This window comes from Photinus pyralis, unplaced genomic scaffold (genome assembly GCF_008802855.1).
Source record: "Photinus pyralis isolate 1611_PpyrPB1 unplaced genomic scaffold, Ppyr1.3 Ppyr1.4_LG3a, whole genome shotgun sequence".
Classification (NCBI taxonomy): Eukaryota; Metazoa; Arthropoda; class Insecta; order Coleoptera; family Lampyridae; genus Photinus; species Photinus pyralis.
In genome coordinates this window covers 18,258,486-18,281,074 of record NW_022170509.1, presented here as the reverse complement: position 1 = coordinate 18,281,074, position 22,589 = coordinate 18,258,486, and the positions used below count along the sequence as shown (strand labels likewise).

General features: G+C 36.9%; 2 protein-coding genes across 3 annotated transcripts in view; both read right to left on the bottom strand.

Annotated features, from left to right (window-relative positions):
- Positions 1 to 4,136: 4,136 nt before the first annotated feature.
- LOC116166125 (beta-1,3-galactosyltransferase 1-like) lies at positions 4,137 to 6,852 on the bottom strand. Its single transcript, XM_031480965.1, has 2 exons — positions 5,282 to 6,852; positions 4,137 to 5,227 (listed from the first exon to the last, which is right to left on the bottom strand). Exon 2 carries the CDS (start codon positions 5,168 to 5,170, stop codon positions 4,145 to 4,147), a length of 1,026 nt encoding a protein of 341 aa, XP_031336825.1. The 5' UTR covers positions 5,171 to 5,227; positions 5,282 to 6,852; the 3' UTR covers positions 4,137 to 4,144.
- A 138-nt stretch (positions 6,853 to 6,990) lies between these two features.
- The window catches only part of LOC116166123 (transcription factor EC), a 54,355-nt gene continuing 38,756 nt past the window's right edge, over positions 6,991 to 22,589 (bottom strand). For both annotated transcript variants that reach the window (XM_031480963.1, XM_031480962.1), the window contains exons 4-7: positions 20,459 to 20,645; positions 9,231 to 9,472; positions 9,019 to 9,174; positions 6,991 to 8,860 (exon numbers count right to left, since the gene is read on the bottom strand). In XM_031480963.1, the coding sequence (XP_031336823.1) occupies positions 8,600 to 8,860; positions 9,019 to 9,174; positions 9,231 to 9,472; positions 20,459 to 20,645 (846 nt within the window). In that variant the 3' untranslated portion in view covers positions 6,991 to 8,599. The remainder of the gene's footprint in view (positions 8,861 to 9,018; positions 9,175 to 9,230; positions 9,473 to 20,458; positions 20,646 to 22,589) is intronic.

Here is a 22,589-nt window from a genome sequence, read left to right as displayed (position 1 = left end):
GCGGCGAGAGGTAAAGGGAAGCGCAAAAGGTGGTATATTAACAGAGATACAAAAAAGGGTAAGGAAATTGAGGGGTGGAAATAAAACAAGAGGAAGGAATGTAAGAAAGACGAGTGGATGTGGAGGGGAAGAAAATGAGAGTGTTAACTATAAATATAAAATAATATAGCAGATGAAAGGAAGGAGGAGAGGTTATATGGGGAGATTTTGTTAATACATGAAATTAAGGAAAATGAGTACATAGATATAGGAAGAGGAACGCTAGATAGAAAATCAAGAGATAAAGAGTGCAACAATTAAAGAGGGAAGAAGGGATGGAGATGGAGAATTTGAATTGGAGCTATGGACAGAGAGAGGAGGTAATTGATTACACAATAGTAAATGAAAAATACTGGAAGGAATAGCAGAATTGAGTGAGGGAGGATAAGATCAAGAAATGGAAAGATGCAAAGACGAAGGGAGATAAGCTATGGACAAGAGACACTGTGGAGTTGTATGGAAGGAGACTAGAGGAACCAAAAGAAGAAATAGGAGAATAGTAGTATAATAAAGGCAATAACGCGGGAAGAGTTAAATGAAGGGAAAGGGAGAGATAATAGACAGGGATGATGGGACAGAGAATGTACAAAAAAGAGAACAGATACAAAATAATAATGGAAAAAAATGGCGAGATTGAGGAGGAGTTCAGGGAACAGAATGAAGTACAAAGACATGTAAAGAAAAACAAGAAAGAATACGAAGAAGCAATAAGGGAAATAAAAACAAAAGGATTTTTGAAAAATGCTAAACAAATATAACGGTGGGAGAGAAATACAAATAGTGGCAGCACATTATTTGGGTACAGCAAAAACAAGAGGAAGAAGAGGTAACAAGAGAGGAGGTGGAAGAAGATGAGATGAGCAGCAATTAAAGATAGTGTCAAGGAAAATGACGAGGAAACTATTAAACAAGAATATGAAAAGGAAGGGAACTGCCTGAAGGATGGAAGAAAGGGATTTACAAATGAGATGAGCCAAAGTGGATTGATAGCAATGGGAAGACGGAAGGATAGTGGAAACAATGGTAGAATAGATGAAGAAGATGATGGGCAGAATGGAAAGAGGAAGATGGGAACTAAATGTCGGAAAATGGGCAATGATGAGGTTTGGGATGAAGGAAGTGGGCGTAAGGAGATCACCAGGAAGCAGGGCTGGTAAGGTTCTAAGAAAGGAGTGAGAAAGAAAGTGAATTAGTGAAAGAAGGATGAACACAAACAGAATTTGGGGGGAACAAAGAAAAATACGCTATGGAAAATGAACACGGATGGGAGGAATAGGGGAAAAGATGGAAATTGAACTGACAAAAAGGGAGGTTGATAGACAAGTACAGCAACAGAGGGTGGTCACGAGAAAACAGTGTGTACATGAAGCTGATAAGGGTGAAAAATATTAAGATAATAGCGAGGTTTAGATGCGGAAATGAGGAGAAAGGGAAAGGGAAGGAAATGCAGAATTCGTGCCGTGAAAGAGATGGAGAGCACATGCTATGATTGATTGATCGAAATGCTACCAAGAGCCTTGGTTGAACAGTGGCAAGTTGGCTAAACGCTTCACCAAGGTAAAATTGCATCCCCCCCCCCCCATTTACGTATAAGCTAGGTAACTGTATTGTTTGGGTAAATTCCATCGAGATTCAATATTGATTCGGCTCGATTTCCGCAATTGTTTCGGATACTTTTTGGATTTTGGCACCTCTCCGCTGTTTTTATTGAGGAGATGGTTCTCCTCGCCTTTTTATATGAAAACTCTATTTTTCTCTACTTTCAATTCTGTATCGAGTGTTAGCGTTGTCCATTTACAGTTAGAGTTCTATAGGGCACTGTTTGGGACTTGATTATAAGGCGAGTACAAGTTGGTTCTCGAGGCCGAATTTCCACGATTGTATTTTAACATTAGAGGAGAACATTTGGTTTGCAAAATCACAGTACAAGAAAATTACTAAATATTTCCAATGAAGATAAAAATGATTGCCTATATGTGACATATAGGCGTAGAAATATATTTTTGCGTGGGCGTTTAATAAGATCGCCGTTTAGCTCCTTGTTTGTTTCCAATTAGTTTTCAGTATTCCCCAGAGAGAAGTGTGCTCGAAAAATCTTTCATCCGTTCTCTCCGCGCGATTGTAGATATAGTTATACGAGCCGTTATTAGTGAAAAAACTCTTGACCCTAATACAAACGACAGTTTCGCATAACCGCCGAACGAATGGCTTAAAAGCAAAGGGTCTCCACACTCTGTATGTTTGTAGTGTAAAGTGATTTATTATTTTATTTATGGCCGGAAGTAAAGAAGGAAGGAATCCAATTCTATTATTTGAGGCCATCTCATTTGTAAACGTTTACTTCGCGAGACGGTTTCATTTCTTTTTGTTTATAAGGGATATTTGCCCCCAGGTCTCTGAACTTGGAGAGCAGCCATCAGCTTACCTGTCAAAATTACTATTTTCATTAACCTAAGACGTCTACATGTGACATCTGCCCTTCAAGTTAAGAGACCAAGTAAATATTCCAGATTCACCGGAATAGAGACAGTCACTTGAGTTGAGCAGTAGATTTAAATTTCTATGGAATTTATAAAAGAAAACCCATAAACAAGTTCGTACCTAAAAAATTATCAAAGTCCTCGTTTGAGATCGAAGTGACTTCAGCGCATTTTTGTGTGGCAGATCAGTATTCTATTAGCCACTTTCGACTCAACCATCAATAACAGATCTTGTCGAAGGCTACTACATTCAGTAACCGCTTCCCACTTTCCTCGTGCACCCGCAATTCGCTTTTAAAGATTTGACTCCACCATCAGGAAGATCGTGTCGGGGGCTACCACATTCCCTTTGACGGTACCCCTTTCCGACGTCCCGTTTACCCGCAATTCGTGTTTGAAGATTTGACTCCACCATCAGGAAGATCGTGTCGGGGGCTACCACATTCCCTTTGACGGTACCCCCTTCCGACGTTCGGTTCACCCGCAATTCGCGTTTGAAGATTTGACTCCACCATCAGGAAGATCGTGTCGGGGGCTACCACATTCCCTTTGACGGTACCCACTTCCGACGTTCCGTTCACCCGCAATTCGCGTTTGAAGATTTGACTCCACCATCAGTGAGATCGTGTCGCGGGCTACCACATTCCCTTTTACGGTACCCACTTTCGACGTCCCGTTCACCCGCAATTCGCGTTTGAAGATTTGACTCCACCATCAGGAAGATCGTGTCGGGGGCTACCACATTTCCCTTTGACGGTACCCCTTCCGACGTCCCGTTCACCCGCAATTCGCGTTTGAAGATTTGACTCCACCATCAGGAAGATCGTGTCGGGGGCTACCACATTCCCGTTGACGGTACCCCCTTCCGACGTCCCGTTCACTCGCAATTCGCGTTTGAAGATTTGACTCCACCATCAGTGAGATCGTGTCGCGGGCTACCACATTCTCTTTTACGGTACCCACTTCCGACGTCCCGTTCACTCGCAATTCACTTCTATTGGCGACACGAGAAAGAGAGACAGCGATTCGAGATTCACGAAACGTTAAACCGCGTGAGTTCGCAACGGAAGGTAAAAGGCGCCTGACTACTTCTCGAAGACGCGCGCGCCGCCTCGCAAAAGGTCGTTAATTTCGCCCCTATGACAAAAAACAAAATTCCGCCACGCAGGAGTTGTGCGCGTTTACAACATCTTTCCGACGACACCAATTTCAAAAGAATCGGACCAAAACTGTAGTAGAAGATAGGAAAAAACTGAAAAACCTTCACGTTAGTATACTACGCTCGAGGATGACGCCCAGATGTCGCCAACCCCACATCATGTAGCCATGTCCCTAAGGTTGACAAATTTCACGGCCCTGTAGATACACGTACACCCGTTGCCTTTCTACAAGAGTTCTTCTACGCGCCCACATTTGCTGCCAGCCAGCCAGCCAGCCAGCCAGCCAGCCAAAGTGAGATTAAAAGCTACTTTTTACAAAAAAAATTTTTTGCAAAAATGCGCTAAAAAGTCTATGAAAATCAAATCAGTACGAAAATAAAGCTTTATTGGAATTGTTACTGTAGTTTACAATTACAACTATTTTTAATAATAATACAGAATACATTAGTGAGTAAGTAAAGAAATTTAGTTGAATCTGTCGCACATTTTTTTGGCATAAAAAGTGTCTTCCCAATATTCATATAGCTTGAGTTCAGGAACCTTGTGAATCGCAATAGATCTTTGAAGAAGGCACCATAACTTGGTAATCTCAGATCGAAATTCGTAATTGTTAATTCTTTCAATGCCTAGATTACTGGCTACTATGCCAGTCAAGAACACATCTTCCAGTCTAATTATTTGGTGGTACAACGTAGCTTGATATAATTCATCTACCACAGAGACAGGTATCAGGTAAGCCGGTCCGTTGGCAAAGTCCGGTAATAATTTGTCTTTGTATTCCTTATAGGGTAAGTAATGCTTTCCTTTAGGATTGCGAACGGGTTTGGCGTTTTTGTGTATACGACCATAAATGGCCCGTTTCTTTGGGTTTAATTTTTTTATAAATTTAAGCAAACGTGGTATATTAACAAACACATCGTCATCGCTTTTCAGTAGATATTTGGCTGACGGACAGTGATCCCTTACCCATCTTAACATAGTTACACTTTTAAGGGGCAAGTTTTCATATTTGTCGTGAAAATTTCCCATCAAAATGTCTTTATATAGGCGCGATTCCTTATCGACGTTTTTCTCAGTTTTTTTAGTATACGTTTTGCCAATTAAGAAAAATATCGATATATCTTTTCTAATTCCAAAGCGTCCCCATGTCTGTCTTATGGACATGCGAGCACTTTCGCGATATGGTGCCGATGGAATCACTACCACAAGCTGAACATATTTACCTTTCTTTGGGCAGGAAAGTAGGTTCTTTGTGGCATAGGTTTTTTCATTTACCTTTGGATGGAACATATATGGCAACAGCATTGAGTCGAAAGTTCTCAACGGTTCCTTTGAAAATATATCGTGAGTTATTTTAATAACAGAAACAACATATAGAGGCAGGTATTTAAGAACGGGTACCATTACGTAATAGCCATAGAGTCCTAAAAGGACAAAGATAGTACCCATGCAAACTACTGCCACAACATCCCCTACTGATGGGCAACGCATATCCAATTAGGGGCTCCAATTTTCTGTTAAATCTCGATTTTTAAGATCAGCGATAAGCTAAAACAATTGAAATGCGTAAATATTAGTATTTCGGATATAATTTCTACTTACTTTCACCAGTTATTCGTTTACAAACTGAGTTTCGTACGCCGCTTTCAAAAATATCTGACATTGACAATCAGCGACATTTAATTATGGTTGCTTAGATACACACAAATGACTAATTGATAATGGGTGTTGCCGACAAAATTGGTTTGCTCTTTTCAATGAGAGGTATAAAAAGATGCAATGCAAAAGTTAATGATGGCTTGAGTGAACCTTTGTGCAGATTCACTATATTTCGCATTTAAAATATTGTTAGGTACGGTATGAGCTGTAGAATTTGAACATACAGTGGGGGAATACACTCTTTCTGGATTTGGAAGTGTTTTTGTGGCGAATTTCTTACCGCAATGCTTCTATATTAAGAGAAAGGATTAACAACTGCCAGTATTTGCAAAGAACGCTGGCAGAGAGGCGGGCTTTAGTCTCTTTTTTTTTATCCTCAGGATTCCCTTAACAAGCATCCTACAAATCGGAGGCGTACAGGATATTCATAGAGAATACAAGTCCTTTAGTAGTCATTTGCTCGGTGTGAGAACAGGGAAACGTTTTAGTGTAGTATGCCAACTTTGGAGATGAATCAGTATTTCTTCTTTTTTTATAAAAGAAACCAAGACCTGTTTAAATGTAGGAAGTTTAAGAAAGAAACGCCTTTAATAACACACAAAAACACCAATATAAAGAATTTTTGGACCACACATAAGAGGGAAATTCAATTAAAATGAAATGTTATAGTGTAAAAACGACAGACTTCTATTCGAACTGTACTGGGGTTTACATAGTGTGCATTTTTATCTCGATTATCATTTTTGGACGAATAGTTTCCGGATGGGGGTCTGGCTAGTTGAGTACGTGTGAAAGTTTAGAAGCGCCACTAAATAGCGCGACTAAATAATTGTCTACTAAATAAGTGCGTTTGTATAATTGTCTCTCCCCACAGTATTTCTTCTTTGATGAAATGTGTAAATGTAAAACGAGCAAAATGTTTATATTTATTTAAACGAAAAGGAGAATACTGACTTTGGCCGGTCTTTAGTTCTGTAGAGAGCCGTAGTAATTACTTACTAATTTCCTTGACACTATCTGATCCTGATCGTTGAAATTTTGAATTAGCGGGGTTCAATAATCATTATAGACAGATTACATAACAGCGGTGAATCTCCCTCTTGCTGCATACTTTTTTGTGCATTTTTACAATTTAAAATTGGATTTTTTCAAAATTAATATGCGTTTTTGTTTTTTGATGACATTGACATCAAACCATACGAACATATCAACAGCCTTAAGTTCACGCTCGAATGAGAAAACCACAGCCAACTACTACCAGAACAATTATTGAGTGCCCGTTTAATTTGTGCCAATAACAAATAAGAAAAACAGTTAAATATATATTTATTTATGTACATATACTTAATCAAGAGTAAGGATATTTCTATTTATGTATTTAATAGGCATATCCGTAACATATCCTTAATCTTTAAAATCACAAATCTTTTATGTAAAATACCAGTTAAAAATTGATATTTTGACTAATTTCACTTAGATTCCATTTTGAAACAATTTTTGTGATATTGTACCCTGTAACATTAACAATCTGGCACTGATATAACAAAGTCGTTTCATTCATTAAGCACCATAAGAAACAAAATCTACTAGAAAACATGAAATCACGGAATAACATGAAAAACTTTTTCATGATTTTTACTCTGTGATCTTGGCTTAAATAGTATATAGATAATTCTTGGTAACACAGGTAACTTGTTTATAAGTAGGTTTCAGATGATCATTTTTTGAAATCTGTTATCACAATGTTAATACTAACCGGAATACTAAAAAAAGTTCACTTTAATAACAAATTTCAACTATATATGGTGTCATTCATTTTCAATTTTACGTTAGACCGCAGGTACTAAATGAAGTGGTATTAAGATTTGGCATTGAGAGTAACTGCCATCTGTCTATTGCTGGTGTTGAGACAAAATTTTGATGTAGCTTTACAAAAATATAGTAGATCTATACAAAATGCCGCTGAGGCTTTTCTAGAAGTTAAAAAATAATAGATACAAGTTGGAATAAAATATAAACAATATTTTAAAACCTTGTAATCTACACATCTAGGTCAAGCGAAATGGTTTACATAATCTGGTTGCTAGAGCGTATACAGCGTGTCTATTTAAGATTAGTTACCCCTACAGGATCAGTTCTCTTGTCAATTTGTTCAGTTGTGTATAATTTTTAATTATAAATTAAGGCTGGACAGTACATACAGAACGGAGTATGTAGCCATTACAATATTAATTTGTGATTGATGGCAGAACCTTAGGCCAATTATTATGCACATTTTCTATCTGTATAAAACAAGCGGCACGCCGAGGTATAAACTTTTAAGTTCCAAAATAACTTATCTATAAATCAAGTTGGAACAATTTCCAAAATTGCTATAAGTTCGTAAAATTAATATCTAGGCAATATCGTCAGGAAATTGGTTTCCTTTTTTCTTTTCCATACCCACCATATATTCTAAATTAAAAAATACTGATGGCGCTATAGTCATAAGCATGAATCTTTGACGAGACACCCTGTAGTACCTATACACGAACGATGCATTAAATAAAATCAGAATGAAAACCATTTCGCTAACACTAACTGACGGTTACACAAACTAATGTCCAATCATATGTAATACACACTAGTTTGGCTAAATACATTGCACTAATTGCATAACAAACAAACAAAAACTTACTAATATAGGTAATAATATAATCTCGTAAACATGACAATAACATTTCGAACACTAATCCGTCTACTGAAGGCATAATGAATGAAATTGTCATCGCCAAACCCGGATCATTTGCGTGTTCCGGATTCGGAATTTTTGATCAAAAATAATAATAAAAAAATACTAATACGTATAAAGCTTTCTTTTTTAATTTAAAATTTGTTATACAAATTTTTGTTGCATATCAGTCTACTTTGTTGGTCTCTTTGTTAGTTTATCCAAATTTGGACAAGAAAGACTTCCATGTTCGATTGTAACGATTACTACCCGAACAATTACGCCTCAGACATTAATTATTATTGTCATAAATATACGAGGACATTTCATTTAATGGTACGGGACGTTGCGATAAAAATATCTAGTGTATTGCGAGAAATGAAGAAGTGGCCAGTATCGTACACATTAGCACATATGATGAATTGGGCAGTTAATAGTAATTGTGTAGATAGTAACGCTGAAATATGATGCCACTTTGTGAATATCAACAAATTTTCATAATTCTATAATACCAGTTCTGAAGGTAAGGATGAGAGGGACTAGGTATTATATCATGCTATCATGTCCATATCCAACGTGTCACCGTCTACGGGATCCATGTGACTGATGGGAGATGGTAATCGAGGGTCGCACAACATAGGATCTATCACAGAACTGGGATGGGCAGGTGAAGATAATAAAGGGTCAGCGGTCAGTGCGTGAGGTGATGAAAGCATCGGATCTCCATTGACTCTGTTTACTGGTTCTTCGTCATCCATCAATTCTTCCATCGCTGAGATACTCAATGCGGCATCCGTTATAACATCTGGCATCTGCAGAAGGCATACCATACAACATTTTGTGGAAAAAGGTCTACTATACATTTACCCAGTTCACAACCACTTACAGATTTTGAAAAATATATGAAAGAACAGAACATACACTCATCCACACATCTACATTTTCAGTTATGAGAATTAATTCAACGCACCTTTCTTCTTTCAGGTAAAAGTAGTGATGGCATTATATTGGCAGTAATAGGTTGATTTTGATTTTTTCCATATACACTGTATGGGTTAGGAGATAATGTTTGCCAGCTGAAATCCGAAACCGGGAGTCCATGAGTTTTGGCTTGTCTTTCTAATTCCTAAAGCACATGAACGTTACTAAAACATTCGCGAATTCAAAAAACACCAAGCGTACCTGTATTCGGAGTTGTAGTCTTCTATTTACATGTTCGATTTGTTTCTGTTTCGCTTCATTTTGTTTTAATCTTTGAACTTCATTTTTTAAACATTTGATGTATTCTACGGAAGATTTAAGGATCGTTCCTTTGTTGGGCCTAACGTCTCGTACGATTTCAAAATAAGGGTCATTTGTTTTCGGAAGTAAACTACCCAGCTCTTTTATTCTGTCATTTATGTTAAACCTTCGTCGACGTTCAACTGAAAAAAAACCACATTATTAGTAGGTATATCGGAAGCTGCAGTCCGGTATTTGTAAAATTATGACAACGGCCATGAGAATTGTTTCATGTAATTGATTACATACGCAAGGTAAACTGTGTTATTAGCACGCTTAAATCAGGTTGAATGATGCAAACCGATACAATGGAGTGTCGAAGGATCTTACAAATGTTTGACCTTTGACGACCTTTCACCTAAGTTCAAAACGATCCTTTTTTGGACCAATGTAGTTCTAAAGCCTCTAGGACCTGTGTTGGGGAAGCTCGGACTAAGGGACAGACGAACAGCAGTAGAGAATCATTTTTTATGATTTTGGCCACAATTTTTGACAGGTGTTCACCTAAACATTTAATTTATTGGCGAAAAATTAATACTGAGGACATTTTAAAAATGCTGGTTTCAAACAGCCATCTTTCTGTCGGAATTCTTCAGGAATAATTTTCGCAGAAATTAGACTAAATTTTTTCCCCTACGAAATTTTATGGTTTTGGTTGTGCATTGTGTAAATTCATTTGGAAAATCCATTGTTTGCTAAAAACAAACATGGAGTAAACAGATTTGTTTCCATTGTAAGTCTTAAAGGATTCGGAGATCTTAATGCTGTGCACGACAAGTAAGCCACCCTGTATAACCTCTATTAATATTTTTATACCTATATTTTAAAAGACTATTTGCTAGGAAAACTAGATGAAGGAGTTCTTTAAGTCGATTAATGGCATGTCTATAGCGTTCCAAAGTTTGCTTATTTACTAATTACACAAACCCTTATTTACAAATGCTACCAAATCGCCACCTAAAGAATATACTTCGTGTTAACTATAGAACGATTTTAAATCAAAATGAACCGACAGATTGCTAGGTAAGTATTAAAAAATTGAACGTCAGTGGAATTAATGAAATAAACATTTTTCTTTGAAACTATATCCCTGAAAGTCTCAAAAACCGCAAGTTTGGATTTGTTACATCATAGTATAATACAGTGTGTTATATTATGGCTATATGTACGTTCAAGAATGAATTTCTCGGATTTTGTGGAGTAGGAATTTTGGAAAAATCGTTCTCAAATACATAGCTAGGTCAAGCCCTTAATGAGGGAAACAAATTAGCTAAATTACTCTTTTATTAAACAAATTATAGCTTTGGGCGCCCTTTCTAAATTGACCAAAATGCAGAAACATAATTCGGAAAATTCAGAAAACGCCTCGAAGCTGTGACCCAATAAGAAATGCCTCGGAGAGAAACTACATTAAGTACTACCTTATCTATAAGGAAAAACCTTTTTCATTATCAAAGAAAGACTGACAATGATAATGAGTCATAAAAACAGAAATTATGGACGAAAAGGCGCTCGACAACATATGAGATGGGTAGATTAAGAAATTCTCTAAAGTGGAAGTATACCTATAAAAATTGATTGACAATTTGCGAATATCTAAAGAACGGAGTGTCACAAAGGAAAAGGGGAAAGTCTGGACGAAGCCAAACAATTTTTCTGAAAACATTGCTTTGCGACCTACCGTTGAGTAGGTACTTTACAGAAAGTTCTGCTTAATTGCCCTCCAGATATCTCTTACAGGGCAAGAAAAGCTAAGCCATCTGACCATAAATTACCTACGTTTTTGTACACACTAATTTGAGTAAATGTTTTGAAGGTCACCTATAACTGTAATTACGTTCTATATTGTTGTTACTCTAAGTTTTAAGCCATAAGAACTATAAGTTAAACACGCCAATTGGACGGTGCACGTGCTCAGAATTGTAAGGGTACCGTCTAGTGAAGGGATACGCCAGTATAGATACCCTTCATAGAGTTTTACCACTTGATTGTCGAAAAATATTAGTAGGTATGTATGTATAACTTCTAATCTTGTTTATTGAATAATACCCAATTAGTTTTTTTTAATACAAATTGTTATGTAGGTACCCAAGTTAGTTTTGATAAAACGGCTACACACATTTTTATTCATTGATGATCGGGTGAAGTAGGTTACTTAATGGAAATGCAACTAATTAAAAAGGCCATTAATTTTAATAAAATTGTGCTTTCGTTAAGTATCAAAAGGATGTGCTTAAAACTCAATTGCATATTTTAAGAAATTATTCCTACGTAAATATGTGTCAAATTTTCATGTCGGATTACGGAGAAACACATCAGAGGCGGTCCCCGAGTCACTAAATGTAAATTCGATAAACTACCAAAAGAAACATCGTGTTTGAATTTCAAAAACATCGAAGCAGTAAACCAAAATTGACCCAAACCAAAAATACCCCTCAGCAAGCCGAAAGACCTTTAAAAAAGCTCTTCAAAACTAAGTAAAACCTCTCGAAAGTCTGGCTTTAGACTCTGAAATAATTTAAAAGCCTCCCAGAGGCCAACAGAGACGTTTTGAGACTGTTGACTGTTAAATCATCTTAGAGAGTGTCACGAAACTTCTTAAAAGCTCAACTCTTAAACACCCTTGATAAGTATTACAGTCTTAAAGGCATTTACAAGGCTCTTTAGTAACTTGAAAACTCATCGAGATCCTTAAGGTCCCAAAAAGATCATCTGTTACATTGTTCTCAAAGCCTCTTGCATATTCTTAAACATTAATAATAGCATTAAAAGCACTTTAAGACTTTTAAAACTTATCAAAAAGCGCTTACAAGCTCGATTGTTAAAAACTACTTGAGGGGAGATAATTTTAAGAACTTAAAAGCTTTTGGAAGACTCTTGGAAACTGTCTGCGACTCTCTAAAATCTTAAAGACTTTTAAAGCCTCTTTAAGCTACATCTCTTAAACCGTATTAACGATCATTAAAAGGTCTTAAAAACCTTTCAAGTATAGCAGCATTTAGAAGACACAGATTTTTGAAAGCTCTTATAAATTGCTTTAAAGAACTTAAAGGCTCTGAACGTCTCGGGAAGGCCAATTGAGTTTCTGGAGAACTCTTTTTTGGAGAATTACAGAGACTCGTTAAATATTCGTAAAGGTATCGCTTTTAGAAGACTTACTTTTGGAACTGATGGTTCGTGTGGTGCAGAGGAGTGGAAGCTCGACTGCGTTACTGAAAGTCTCTGGTTCGAATCCGGGTTCGGGCATGGATATTTGTAAATGTATAGTGGATTGGGTTGGTAGAGCAGCCTTGGCTGAAAACCCGTCAACTTAAAAATAAAGGCCAAAAATAAAATAAAAATATAAGGCCCAAAGCTCGTATAGGGCCTTAAAGGCTCTGCGCGATTTGCACTGACAAAAGCTTTTTGTTTTCAAGAATATGCAATTCGCTGCACCTTCTTCGGTTGGGTGGCGTCTTACCGGTTAAAACCACAGTGTCGTCAAGTCATAGAGGAAGTGTCATTGACAAAGTGTTAAGGGACTAATAGCTACAACAAACACTTGGTAAATTTACTGGTAATTGCATAAAATACCGTTTTTCGTGGTTATATTTTCAAAATTTGTACGGGGGAGAATCCCTGTATCCCCGTGCAACATGGGGGTACTGGAATAAGATACCCAACCAACACTGTACTAACATTTGCCCAAGGATTCGCCACTGCCTCAAGAGAAAAGAGGAAACGTTTATGATTTGTACTGCAAATCGACAAATCTTAATAAATTGTTACAAATCTTAATAAATTGTTACAAATCTCTGGAAATCTTCGAGGATTCTCTTTAGCAACTTTTGCGAAATCTCGGGAAATTCTAGGGTCTGTGAAATATGGCGCATCCTTAGGAATGATATTGTTACTACAAATCGACAATCAACAATTATATTGAAAAATAACACGCAACGCTACACATTTTGAGAACTTACATTTAGCGTCTCAAAAAACTCCTAAGCAAAGAAAACTCAAAGGACAATTTATTTATTCCAAGGGAGAAGCGGGACAGATTTAGATAATTTTGAGAATTCTCAAACAATTTTTTAGATAAATTCTGATAGCCTCGGCTATTAGTAGTAATTTTATTAAAAATTGATAATGCTTAATAATTTTCGACACTTAAAAATTTTGATAGACTCCGAAAACCCCCATCGCGCTTCTCACGCTTGGAATAATGAGCAATATTTTAACATTAATGATAGTGACATTGATGAATATTCACTTCATAATACAACGTGGGTAATTTTCCTGGCAACCACGCGTAAAATTAGAAGCACTAAGGCGATTGAGTAATATCTGTAACAAAATTGTCAAGTTCAGAAAAATTTGGTTCACAATCATCGTTAATTAAGAATGAATAACAAAACCGGCCTACTTTCTTCAAATTTCCTTTGGTCTCAGAGGAAAGGGGTTTATGCTAGACTTCAGCTTGACAAAAACAAAACAGATTATCGAAAAAAAAACTAGTGCGCTACTTTTAGTACTAGAAAACGGTGCTATTGAGGACTGGGATTGAGTTAAGTAAAAAAATAGGTTTTCAAGTGGAAGATTACTTGTTCACTCTAACGTTTACTTTATTTACCTTGCTCTGTTTTGTAAGCTGTTGTAATCTTAATATGTAAATAAAACACGTTATTTCTATTATTTTTGGAAAAATCATGTTTATTTCAAGATTGCTGTGATCCCGTACACAAATTTTACGTTTAGCCCGTTGAGCTTTCAAGTTTCAAACAAGATCCAATTCAAATTTTAGACTTTGATTTATGCATACTTAACCATATACTCTTTTACACCACCACCACCACCAAAAGGCCACACTTGGGTTCAAAGTTGAGGAGTTATAAATTGGTCTTGCATTGCAATGAACAAAAATTGATAAATAAAATCAAAGCACCAAATTTTAGGAAGCTTGTTATGTCCCTAAAAGCTTATAAGTGGAAACTAAGTATATAATCTGATTAGAATAGCGATTATCTAAGCGAGAGACATTTCCAAGAATCGCAATTTGTAATCACTCTTTGTACTGAAGGAGGTACTATCATTGCCTTATCTAATCGACTCTCGACATATTTTATGAAACATGGCAATAAAATAATAATAAAAGTTGATTTTTGCAAGTTAATTCCTAAGCCCATAAAATAAGACGTTTTTGAATTGATTATTTCTTAATTGTGGTGCCAGTTATTCTTAATCGAGACAATTTATCTTTTTTGAATTTATTTTTCAATATGGACCATAAAAGTACCCAATTGGATTTCTTTAGGAAAAACTGAAAAATTCTGTCATTACTTAATAGCGCATTTTACGTTTGTGCACTGATAGGACAAAAAGGATCAACTATTCTGGCCAAGAAATAAGTACTAATTTTCTCCTGAAGTAACTATCTCCTCGAATTCAAGAAAATGTTTCTAAACTACGAAAAAGGCGTCATAATTCGGAGGTTCAATGTTTTCCTTCTCTTCATCATACGCGTTCACTTCAGAACGTACAATAGAGGATGATCCCCTCTGAAGTTATGAGATCTTTAACAAAAAGGGTATCAACGTAATACAGAAAATTACCTATAGCAAAAATTGGGAACAGACTTTCAATGTTTATTTCCAATTTGGTAATTGTGGGTCTATGTCAGGTCATACTCCCATAGTGCCATACCTTTACCCCAGTTAATTTAACTGTGAAAGAGCATAGAACATCTTCAATTAGGTACAATTTTGTTTATTTACTTTATTTTAAAATGACAACTGTATTCTGTTTCCCGAACGCAGCGGGGATCAAGGAAGACGTCAAATGTAAATTTTTGAGATACGGGAGGATTCGACATACAATTCCTTTGCATTCTTAATAACAATTACAAAAACAATACTGCAAAAATATCCAGAATATAATAATTTATATTTTCGTAATTGGAGTGGCGAATTGGCGTAAAAATAAATTGTCACTACGAAAGCGTGGTGGTTAAATTACGGAAGGTTTAATTGCGCTACATTTGGAGTGGCTACTTACGTTAAAAAACAGTTTATCAATCAAATTTGTGCATTATTTTCTTTATACGAGATGCTAATAAGATTTTGAATGAAGTGGCAACCAGTAAAAAGTTAAATACAAATAATTCGTGCTTTGGTTGGCTGTTAAAACCCTAAGTTATAAGGGTAATTTTTGACATTCCCATACTGCAGTGAATAACTAATAAATCTGAAGCACAATTTTTTTTGCATTGTGTAACCATAGGAGTCGATCGTTTTGGAGATTTTGTTTAAAGATTTACGCTCAGTCATTTTAATATTCCTGAAGCGATCGATCCTGTGAACAAATTTGTGTATTTTTTATGAATGATAGTGAACCCAAATCAAATATAATGGTAATTTTTTCTTATTAATTGTGAAGTAGAATTTCAAGTTCAGTAATATCATTTGTCTGTGTGGGTTAAATTTATTATAACATCCAGAGGGGCGTAAAAATATGTTGGGTAGAATTTTCAGCTCTATCCCAACGAACGCCGAAAAAACGACTCATCATATCAATAATTTTGTACTTCACGTGAACGCTGGGACTTCATCTGCCTTGTTTTTCTTGTACTACAGAAGTTTGTGCTAATTTTGTGCAATTTTTTTCCGAGTGATACGCATCTGCTTTGTTATGCCGGTATCGGAAAATATGGTGCTGTTTCCGCCCTAATTATCCTATCCTATTTAAGTTCCATGGCGAGGATATAAATGCGTTTTGTCTTTCTTCTGTTGTTAAACAGGGGGTTTCAATTGTATAATGAAGATTTGTGAGTAACGAAAGTTATAATTTTGGGTATATTTGGGAGAGTATTTTGTATTTTGTGTGCTCTTTAAGAATAAACCAATGTTTCGCGTGGTTTCCAAATTGATTTTTATTGTTATTACTACTAGAAATTGAGCGGTGCTCAATCATTAGTAAGATGCGACGAAGGACGAAGATCAAATGCCCAGAACAAACCACCGCTGTGACAGATCTCAAGCTTATATTTTATTTTCCAACCCTGAGCTAGATGGCCGTTTATGCGGTGGCTTTGAGGAAACGCAACGCCAACGTAGAGTTGTATATAACGTTCGGTCCAATTAAGAGTGCAGGACCGGACGGTCCTTGCTATTTGCAGAAGGGCCTGGAGCCGCTGCTCTTCCACCTCTTTAGAGCCTCCCTGGTTTTAGGGTATATCTCAGAAACATGGAGAAATACAACAGTGCTGTACCTACATAAGCCGGGTCGTGCCAAATATGACAAGGCAAAGGATAGGCCCATCAGCCTATCATTATTTCTACCTGTACATAAGGAATGGGATGCTGGTGTTTAAACCACTACATCCATTCCAACGTGCAGGTATGTCCATGGAGACTGCTTTTCATAACCTCGTGTGCAGGCCGAAGAAGGGAATGTCTGCGGAAGGGGGGAGCTTTGGGAGCGATTTTAAATATAGGGGGTGCGTTTAACAACAGTACGTTGGATTTAATTAGTGAATGAAGCTACTGAAAGCTTTGGCACTGGAGGGGGAGGGTCAATCGCAGGATGAATCCGCGCCATGCTCGGAAGCAGTCATTATATCATCAATCGGGACGACGGAGATGAGCTCATTGGTTAATAGAGGATGACCGCAGGGTGGCGTGTTGCCTCCACTGCTGTGATACCTGGTACTAAAGAGCTTATCAGGCGGATCTTGAACAGGTGGATAGGTGGTGCAGTAACCATGGCCTCTTCGTTAACCCGCAAAAGACCGAGGTTGTTGCATTTAGGAATAGAAGGAGGGCGGACATTTGATAGACTCATTCTCCGGGGACGTCAAATGGTTCTGACCAGGGCAGGAAATATTTGGGAGTCATCATAGACTCCCGCTTGACCTGGAAAGGGCAGATTGAGAATAAGTAAAAAGGGTGCCAACGCACTGCGGAATAGGAGGAAATAGGCCGAGCTGGCTCGTGAAAGCAGTGGTGGGGTCAGGGTCCGAGCCTACCCTACGAATTGCTCCCTCTGTTGTCAGGGCCAGGATTAAAGTCAATTTCAAACTCGGTGTCAACAAGCAACCGGATTCAAGACAGTCCACTGCCTTTTTAACAGGGCCCCTTGGCAAATCTGGGTCTTCTAAGCTTCTAAAACTGAATAGAACCGGATTAGGAAAATCACCAGTGTTCTCACGGGACACTGGATGGTCAACTATCACTTGCACAACATTAGGATTGTAGGAGGGCCCATGTTCAGGTTCTGTGGCAGATGACACTACTGAGCATGTGGTCTGTCACTGTGACCTTGATCAGAGACAGACATCAGCTCCTTGGCGACAGTTATGTGAAACCAGGGAGAGTGAAGCAACTTATTCCTTTATTGAGAGGAACCGGCTCTGAAATTAGTTGCGAAACAAAGAGGGTAGGCACAATGGGCCTTTGGTGTGCCTAAGTTCTGCATGGTCGAGCTTCCCTGTGAATAGAGATAGAGGTGTTGCAAGAAAATGGAAAACAAACTCTCAGTATAAATGTTCAACTATTTTGCAATCCACTATTACGTATTACGAGAGGTGTTGCGCCAGATACGACCAAACAATTTGGAATTATTAACAAAATATGGGGCAACGGTTGTATTTCGCCAAAACAAAATTCCGTTTTTAAAATGTAAATTTTGTAAGGTTTGAAATCAAAACAGGTGCTTTTGTTTAACTTTAAATAGCGTCTTATGAAAAAGTAGGAATATTTTGTGGTAAACACAAACCCCTCGTAAGTGTTCATCTACGCCCAAATACAAAAGTACTTACTATAAGCAAAATGATGCACACAATTGATCTTGCGTTACGAAAATCCATGAAAATCGTTCTTCGAGATAAAATAAGTTCATTCTTCAAACCTACACCTCAAACTTTCTACTGTAGAAATGCATCGATCTGATCTTTACCCAATTCATTGAGGCATTTCTAATAATTCCATAGTAACTTTAAAAATTGACCATATAATGGCTTGTATAAAGGTACACAATTTGTGACCCTCACCCTTACCAAGGAATAGCACAAAATCATGTGGTATCAAAAAGCCAAAGAGGTACGTTGAATTTGAACGTATCCATTAGCCTGCTCACTCCATCCTAGCACAAGTACACAAATGTTTCCAAAATATACTTGGGTACCGCCGTACCAACCATAATTCTTTTTACCATGTTGATAAAGGAAAGAGCACAAACTATATTAAAGGCATTAGATATAACAAATACAGCATATAATTATACCGGTACACTTTTCCATTTTGCCCAATTGGTACTGAATACTTCATGGACCTCAACGGAAGTTTCTTTCCTGATATGCCGGTGTCGTTTCTCTACTTTGGTATCTACGATTTCCGATTTCCGGTTCATGTGTTTCGTAACTGACCTATACCTATTATTAAAAATATAATGCAGCCAGCCATTCAGTGATTTTTTTGAAAACCAGGTCAATGTTCAGAAACATTTTTGAAATCGAATCCACTTCAAAGTGAACTGATGGATATCTAATTTTCATATCACACAAAAAAGGTAATAGTCACTTTATCCTTGAATAATGAGGCTACTCGCGCTGTTATTACCGAATAGTTTAAAAAAACTCGTATCTTAAGTAAAGAATATGGTTCGTTCAATCGGAAGTTGATGGAAAACGCAATGCGTTAAGTACACACTTCTTTAATAACCTTCATTATGCCGTATGCTACGGCACCAGCAAGGACGATCCTTAATTTGTAACTACAGAAGCGTGGATTAAAATTATTACACCCATTTTGCCGTACTACACGTTTTATGTACGAGGCGATCGAAAATATTCGTTTGGCGAAATAATTATGAATGGTTATTATAAATGAACTTTGTTATTTTCCAAGTTCAAAAAAATACGTTTATTATGCATATTTAGCAATTAGAATTTTAATGACGAAATATTGTAAACTGTGTAAAAAGATTGGATGAATAGCGAACTTCACGCTTGTGGTTTCAGTTATAATAAATTATGTGAAATTGTTTTGTATTTTAAAATGAATTACTTTGGTAGAAATAATCCAATGATTCCTTGGCTACTACATAAAATCTGACAAAAAATTTGGTGGCGCTTACAAAATGAACTATATAACCACCCCCTTCCTTGAATCCCATTAATGAAGCATTTGTATGATTGATTTGTATGATGATTAGATTACCCTCCTTTCTGCTGCTTGGATTTGAGATTGAATTTTTTTTTAAATGACATGAGCACCTCATCGTCCCCCATAGTGAACCTGTTCTTGGTGTGCTGTTATTTAGAGAACGTTTTGTCACCGCAACATTTTTTTTTTGTTTTTGTTTCGCCCAATAGGGCTTAGGCTATTGTCGCACTATTGCATTCCAGTAACAATCCCTTAAAATGATTTATCTATCGTTGCTTCTTTTTAGGCCGGAACAAAAAATTATCCGAGATCGACCGGGAAACATTTTCTTATAGAATTTGGCCTGTACAACCCATAATTTCAAACAGTTCCAAGATTGGGCTACTAGTTCAAAAGTTACAGCCCTTTAAATTTTTATTCGAAATTGGTTTCTAGTCTATAACTTTTGATTGAGAAGTCTGATCGAAAAAGTACGAATTGTTTTGGATTCTACGCACCAAAATTAATAAGAAAAAGTCTGTCTTTTCCCAAGAAATTTTGGTGCAGTCGATTTTTGGTAAAAAAGGAAGTGTATACACTGCCTTTTTTTGAGGCCCGAAAAAAAAATTGTCTTAGATCGACCCGGAAAAAAAATTTTCTTATAGAATTTGGCCCGTAGAATCCATAATTTCAAACAGTTTAAAGATTGGGCTACTAGATCAAAAGTTACACCCTTTGAATTTTTTTCCAAATTGGTTTTTTGTCCATAACTTTTGATTGAGAGGTCTAATCGAAAAGGTACGAATCGTTTTGGATTCTACGCTCCAAAATTAATAAGAAAAAGTGTTTTCCCGAGAACTTTGGGAGTAGTCGATTTTTGGGCCGGAAAAATAAATTGTCTGAGATCGACCGGGAAAAAAATTTTCTCATAGAATTTGGCCAAGGTGGTTCATTTTATATAATATAAAAGCCCTATTTGTAAGCGGTCTTACGTAATCAAAATTTGTTACTTACTCATATTGTGATTATCCTTCTTTTGGCGATCCTTTGCGAGTGCGTGAATTTCGGCGTCACTGAGAAAATTTGGTTCATTCTTTATACTAATTTCAGTCGCTGTTAACGAATTATCGGACGTTTTGAAACCATCTGAAGCTAACGAACTCGATTCAAACGATAACAAGTCATCTATCAGATCTTCGGCCTGAAACAAAAGCGTAAGGTTAGAAAATTGAAAATGCCCTGAACGTTATTACTTTGAATAAAATAGCTTTCATCGTAACCCCATTTTCCAGACACATCGTTACAGAACAACAATAACAAACTAACCCGAGAGATGTCAAAGCAAACCTATTTCGTTCACCGGAAAATAGAAAAAATCCATTGCGGTCACTTATAGTTGTAGATTTTAGAGACTGTGGCGATAATATTAATTAGTTTATTGAAAAATACAACGTCGTCCGTATTGTTATTTTTATTTGTAAGCGTCAATCACTTGGATAATTTCATCTTTTAACTAATGTCTCTGGGAAAATAAAGAAAGTCCAAGAGATAGCAGTGGGCTCTTTTGACACAAAGAATCTCATCAGAATAGCACTAAGAAGACAGACATCGATCAATTTGTAAATGAAGATCTTAACCATGAGATCTAGCCATGATGGTTAGAATTGTTTGGTGCAAGATAAAGTAAAGAAACTCAACAAGAAAATTGTATTGCAAAACCAGAAACTGATTCTATCTATTTTATAATTCTCGGCGTCATTAGGAGTATACTATATAGATCAAAAAAGACTAATTTTAAGTCGTATTTTTTACCAACTTATGGTGTGATGGATTTCAGTTTTGATGACAAAAATCTAATTCGGGTTTGCTTTCGGTAGCATCATAACTGTAGACTTACGAACTAATTCATTGGTAATGGTCTCTAAACCGGAAAAATAAGGGAAACGCAGAAACATACGAAGAAGTTGAATATATTAATACCTATTTACAGGCGAATATTAAAGTACCTTAAAACATTATAATTGTATATTCGCAACGTAAGTATCTACGAATACAGTAAATAGTTATGATATGCGCAATATACAGGGATGCATAGGGAACCGAAAAATCCCAGAAAAGTTTGGGAGTCACTCATTAGACATTTCAAATTTACCATATTTATGTTGGAAAGGTGCATGTATCAGCATTTCCTGCATACTAACATTGACGTAGGCTAAGTAAGATCTGTGATTTAATCAGTGCCGTATTTAGATAAGGGGCAAACATGGGCGATTGCCCACAGCGGCAAAATTGTAAGGGCGGCATATTTGGAGGAAAACAGAAAATTAAAATGCGTTCAAATTTTTTAGGTAAACGATGAATCAGTAAATGAAATGAAGCAAAAATAAAATCTGTTAGTACATTCATTGCTTTGCAAATATAGCCAATGAATGCCTTACTTTTTTTTATTCAAAGGGAGCGTTTGCGCTGTAATAATGGTGATATAGTGATATGTCAAGGGAGGCAAAAAATGTTTGCCCACAGCGACAGAAACCCTAAATCCGGCACTTGATTTAATAGCATGTAAATACTTACAATAAACATTGTCAGTCAACAATCTTAGATAATCCCCGACCGAATTTTATCTCGTGTAAGATTTACTTGGATAAGCTTAGAATTTACAACCCTAACGCTACATTTGGTCCTTCGAGCCGGATGACGCTATATTTGGTCCTTCAAGCCTTTAAACGAATAGGTGTCGCGTTACCACAAGAGTTCCAGTCGCAGCAAGTGCTACATTTTCAACTCAACTTTCAACGAATGGGTGTCGCGTTAGTGCAAGTGTTCTGCCGCGATACCACAAGGGTTCCGGTCCCAGTGAAGTGCTACATTTTGAAGTGATCTCAAGTGTGCAAAGTAGCAAGTATGGAGATCGAAAATTTGACCACGGGGCGGTTTGAGCTCGCAACGTTCAGACAATGCCACTCACAGACCATAGACCTGCAACAACAAGTTCTACTTCGCCCTTTTGACGGCAGCTCCGGCGAGTCCGAACGAGACATCCCAAATGGAGGCAAACGATTTTAATGTCCAAGAAGACAGCGATTCGCCAACATACTACGTGTGTACTATGTGACTCAGTGGTAGAGCTTTGGGCTACATAGCC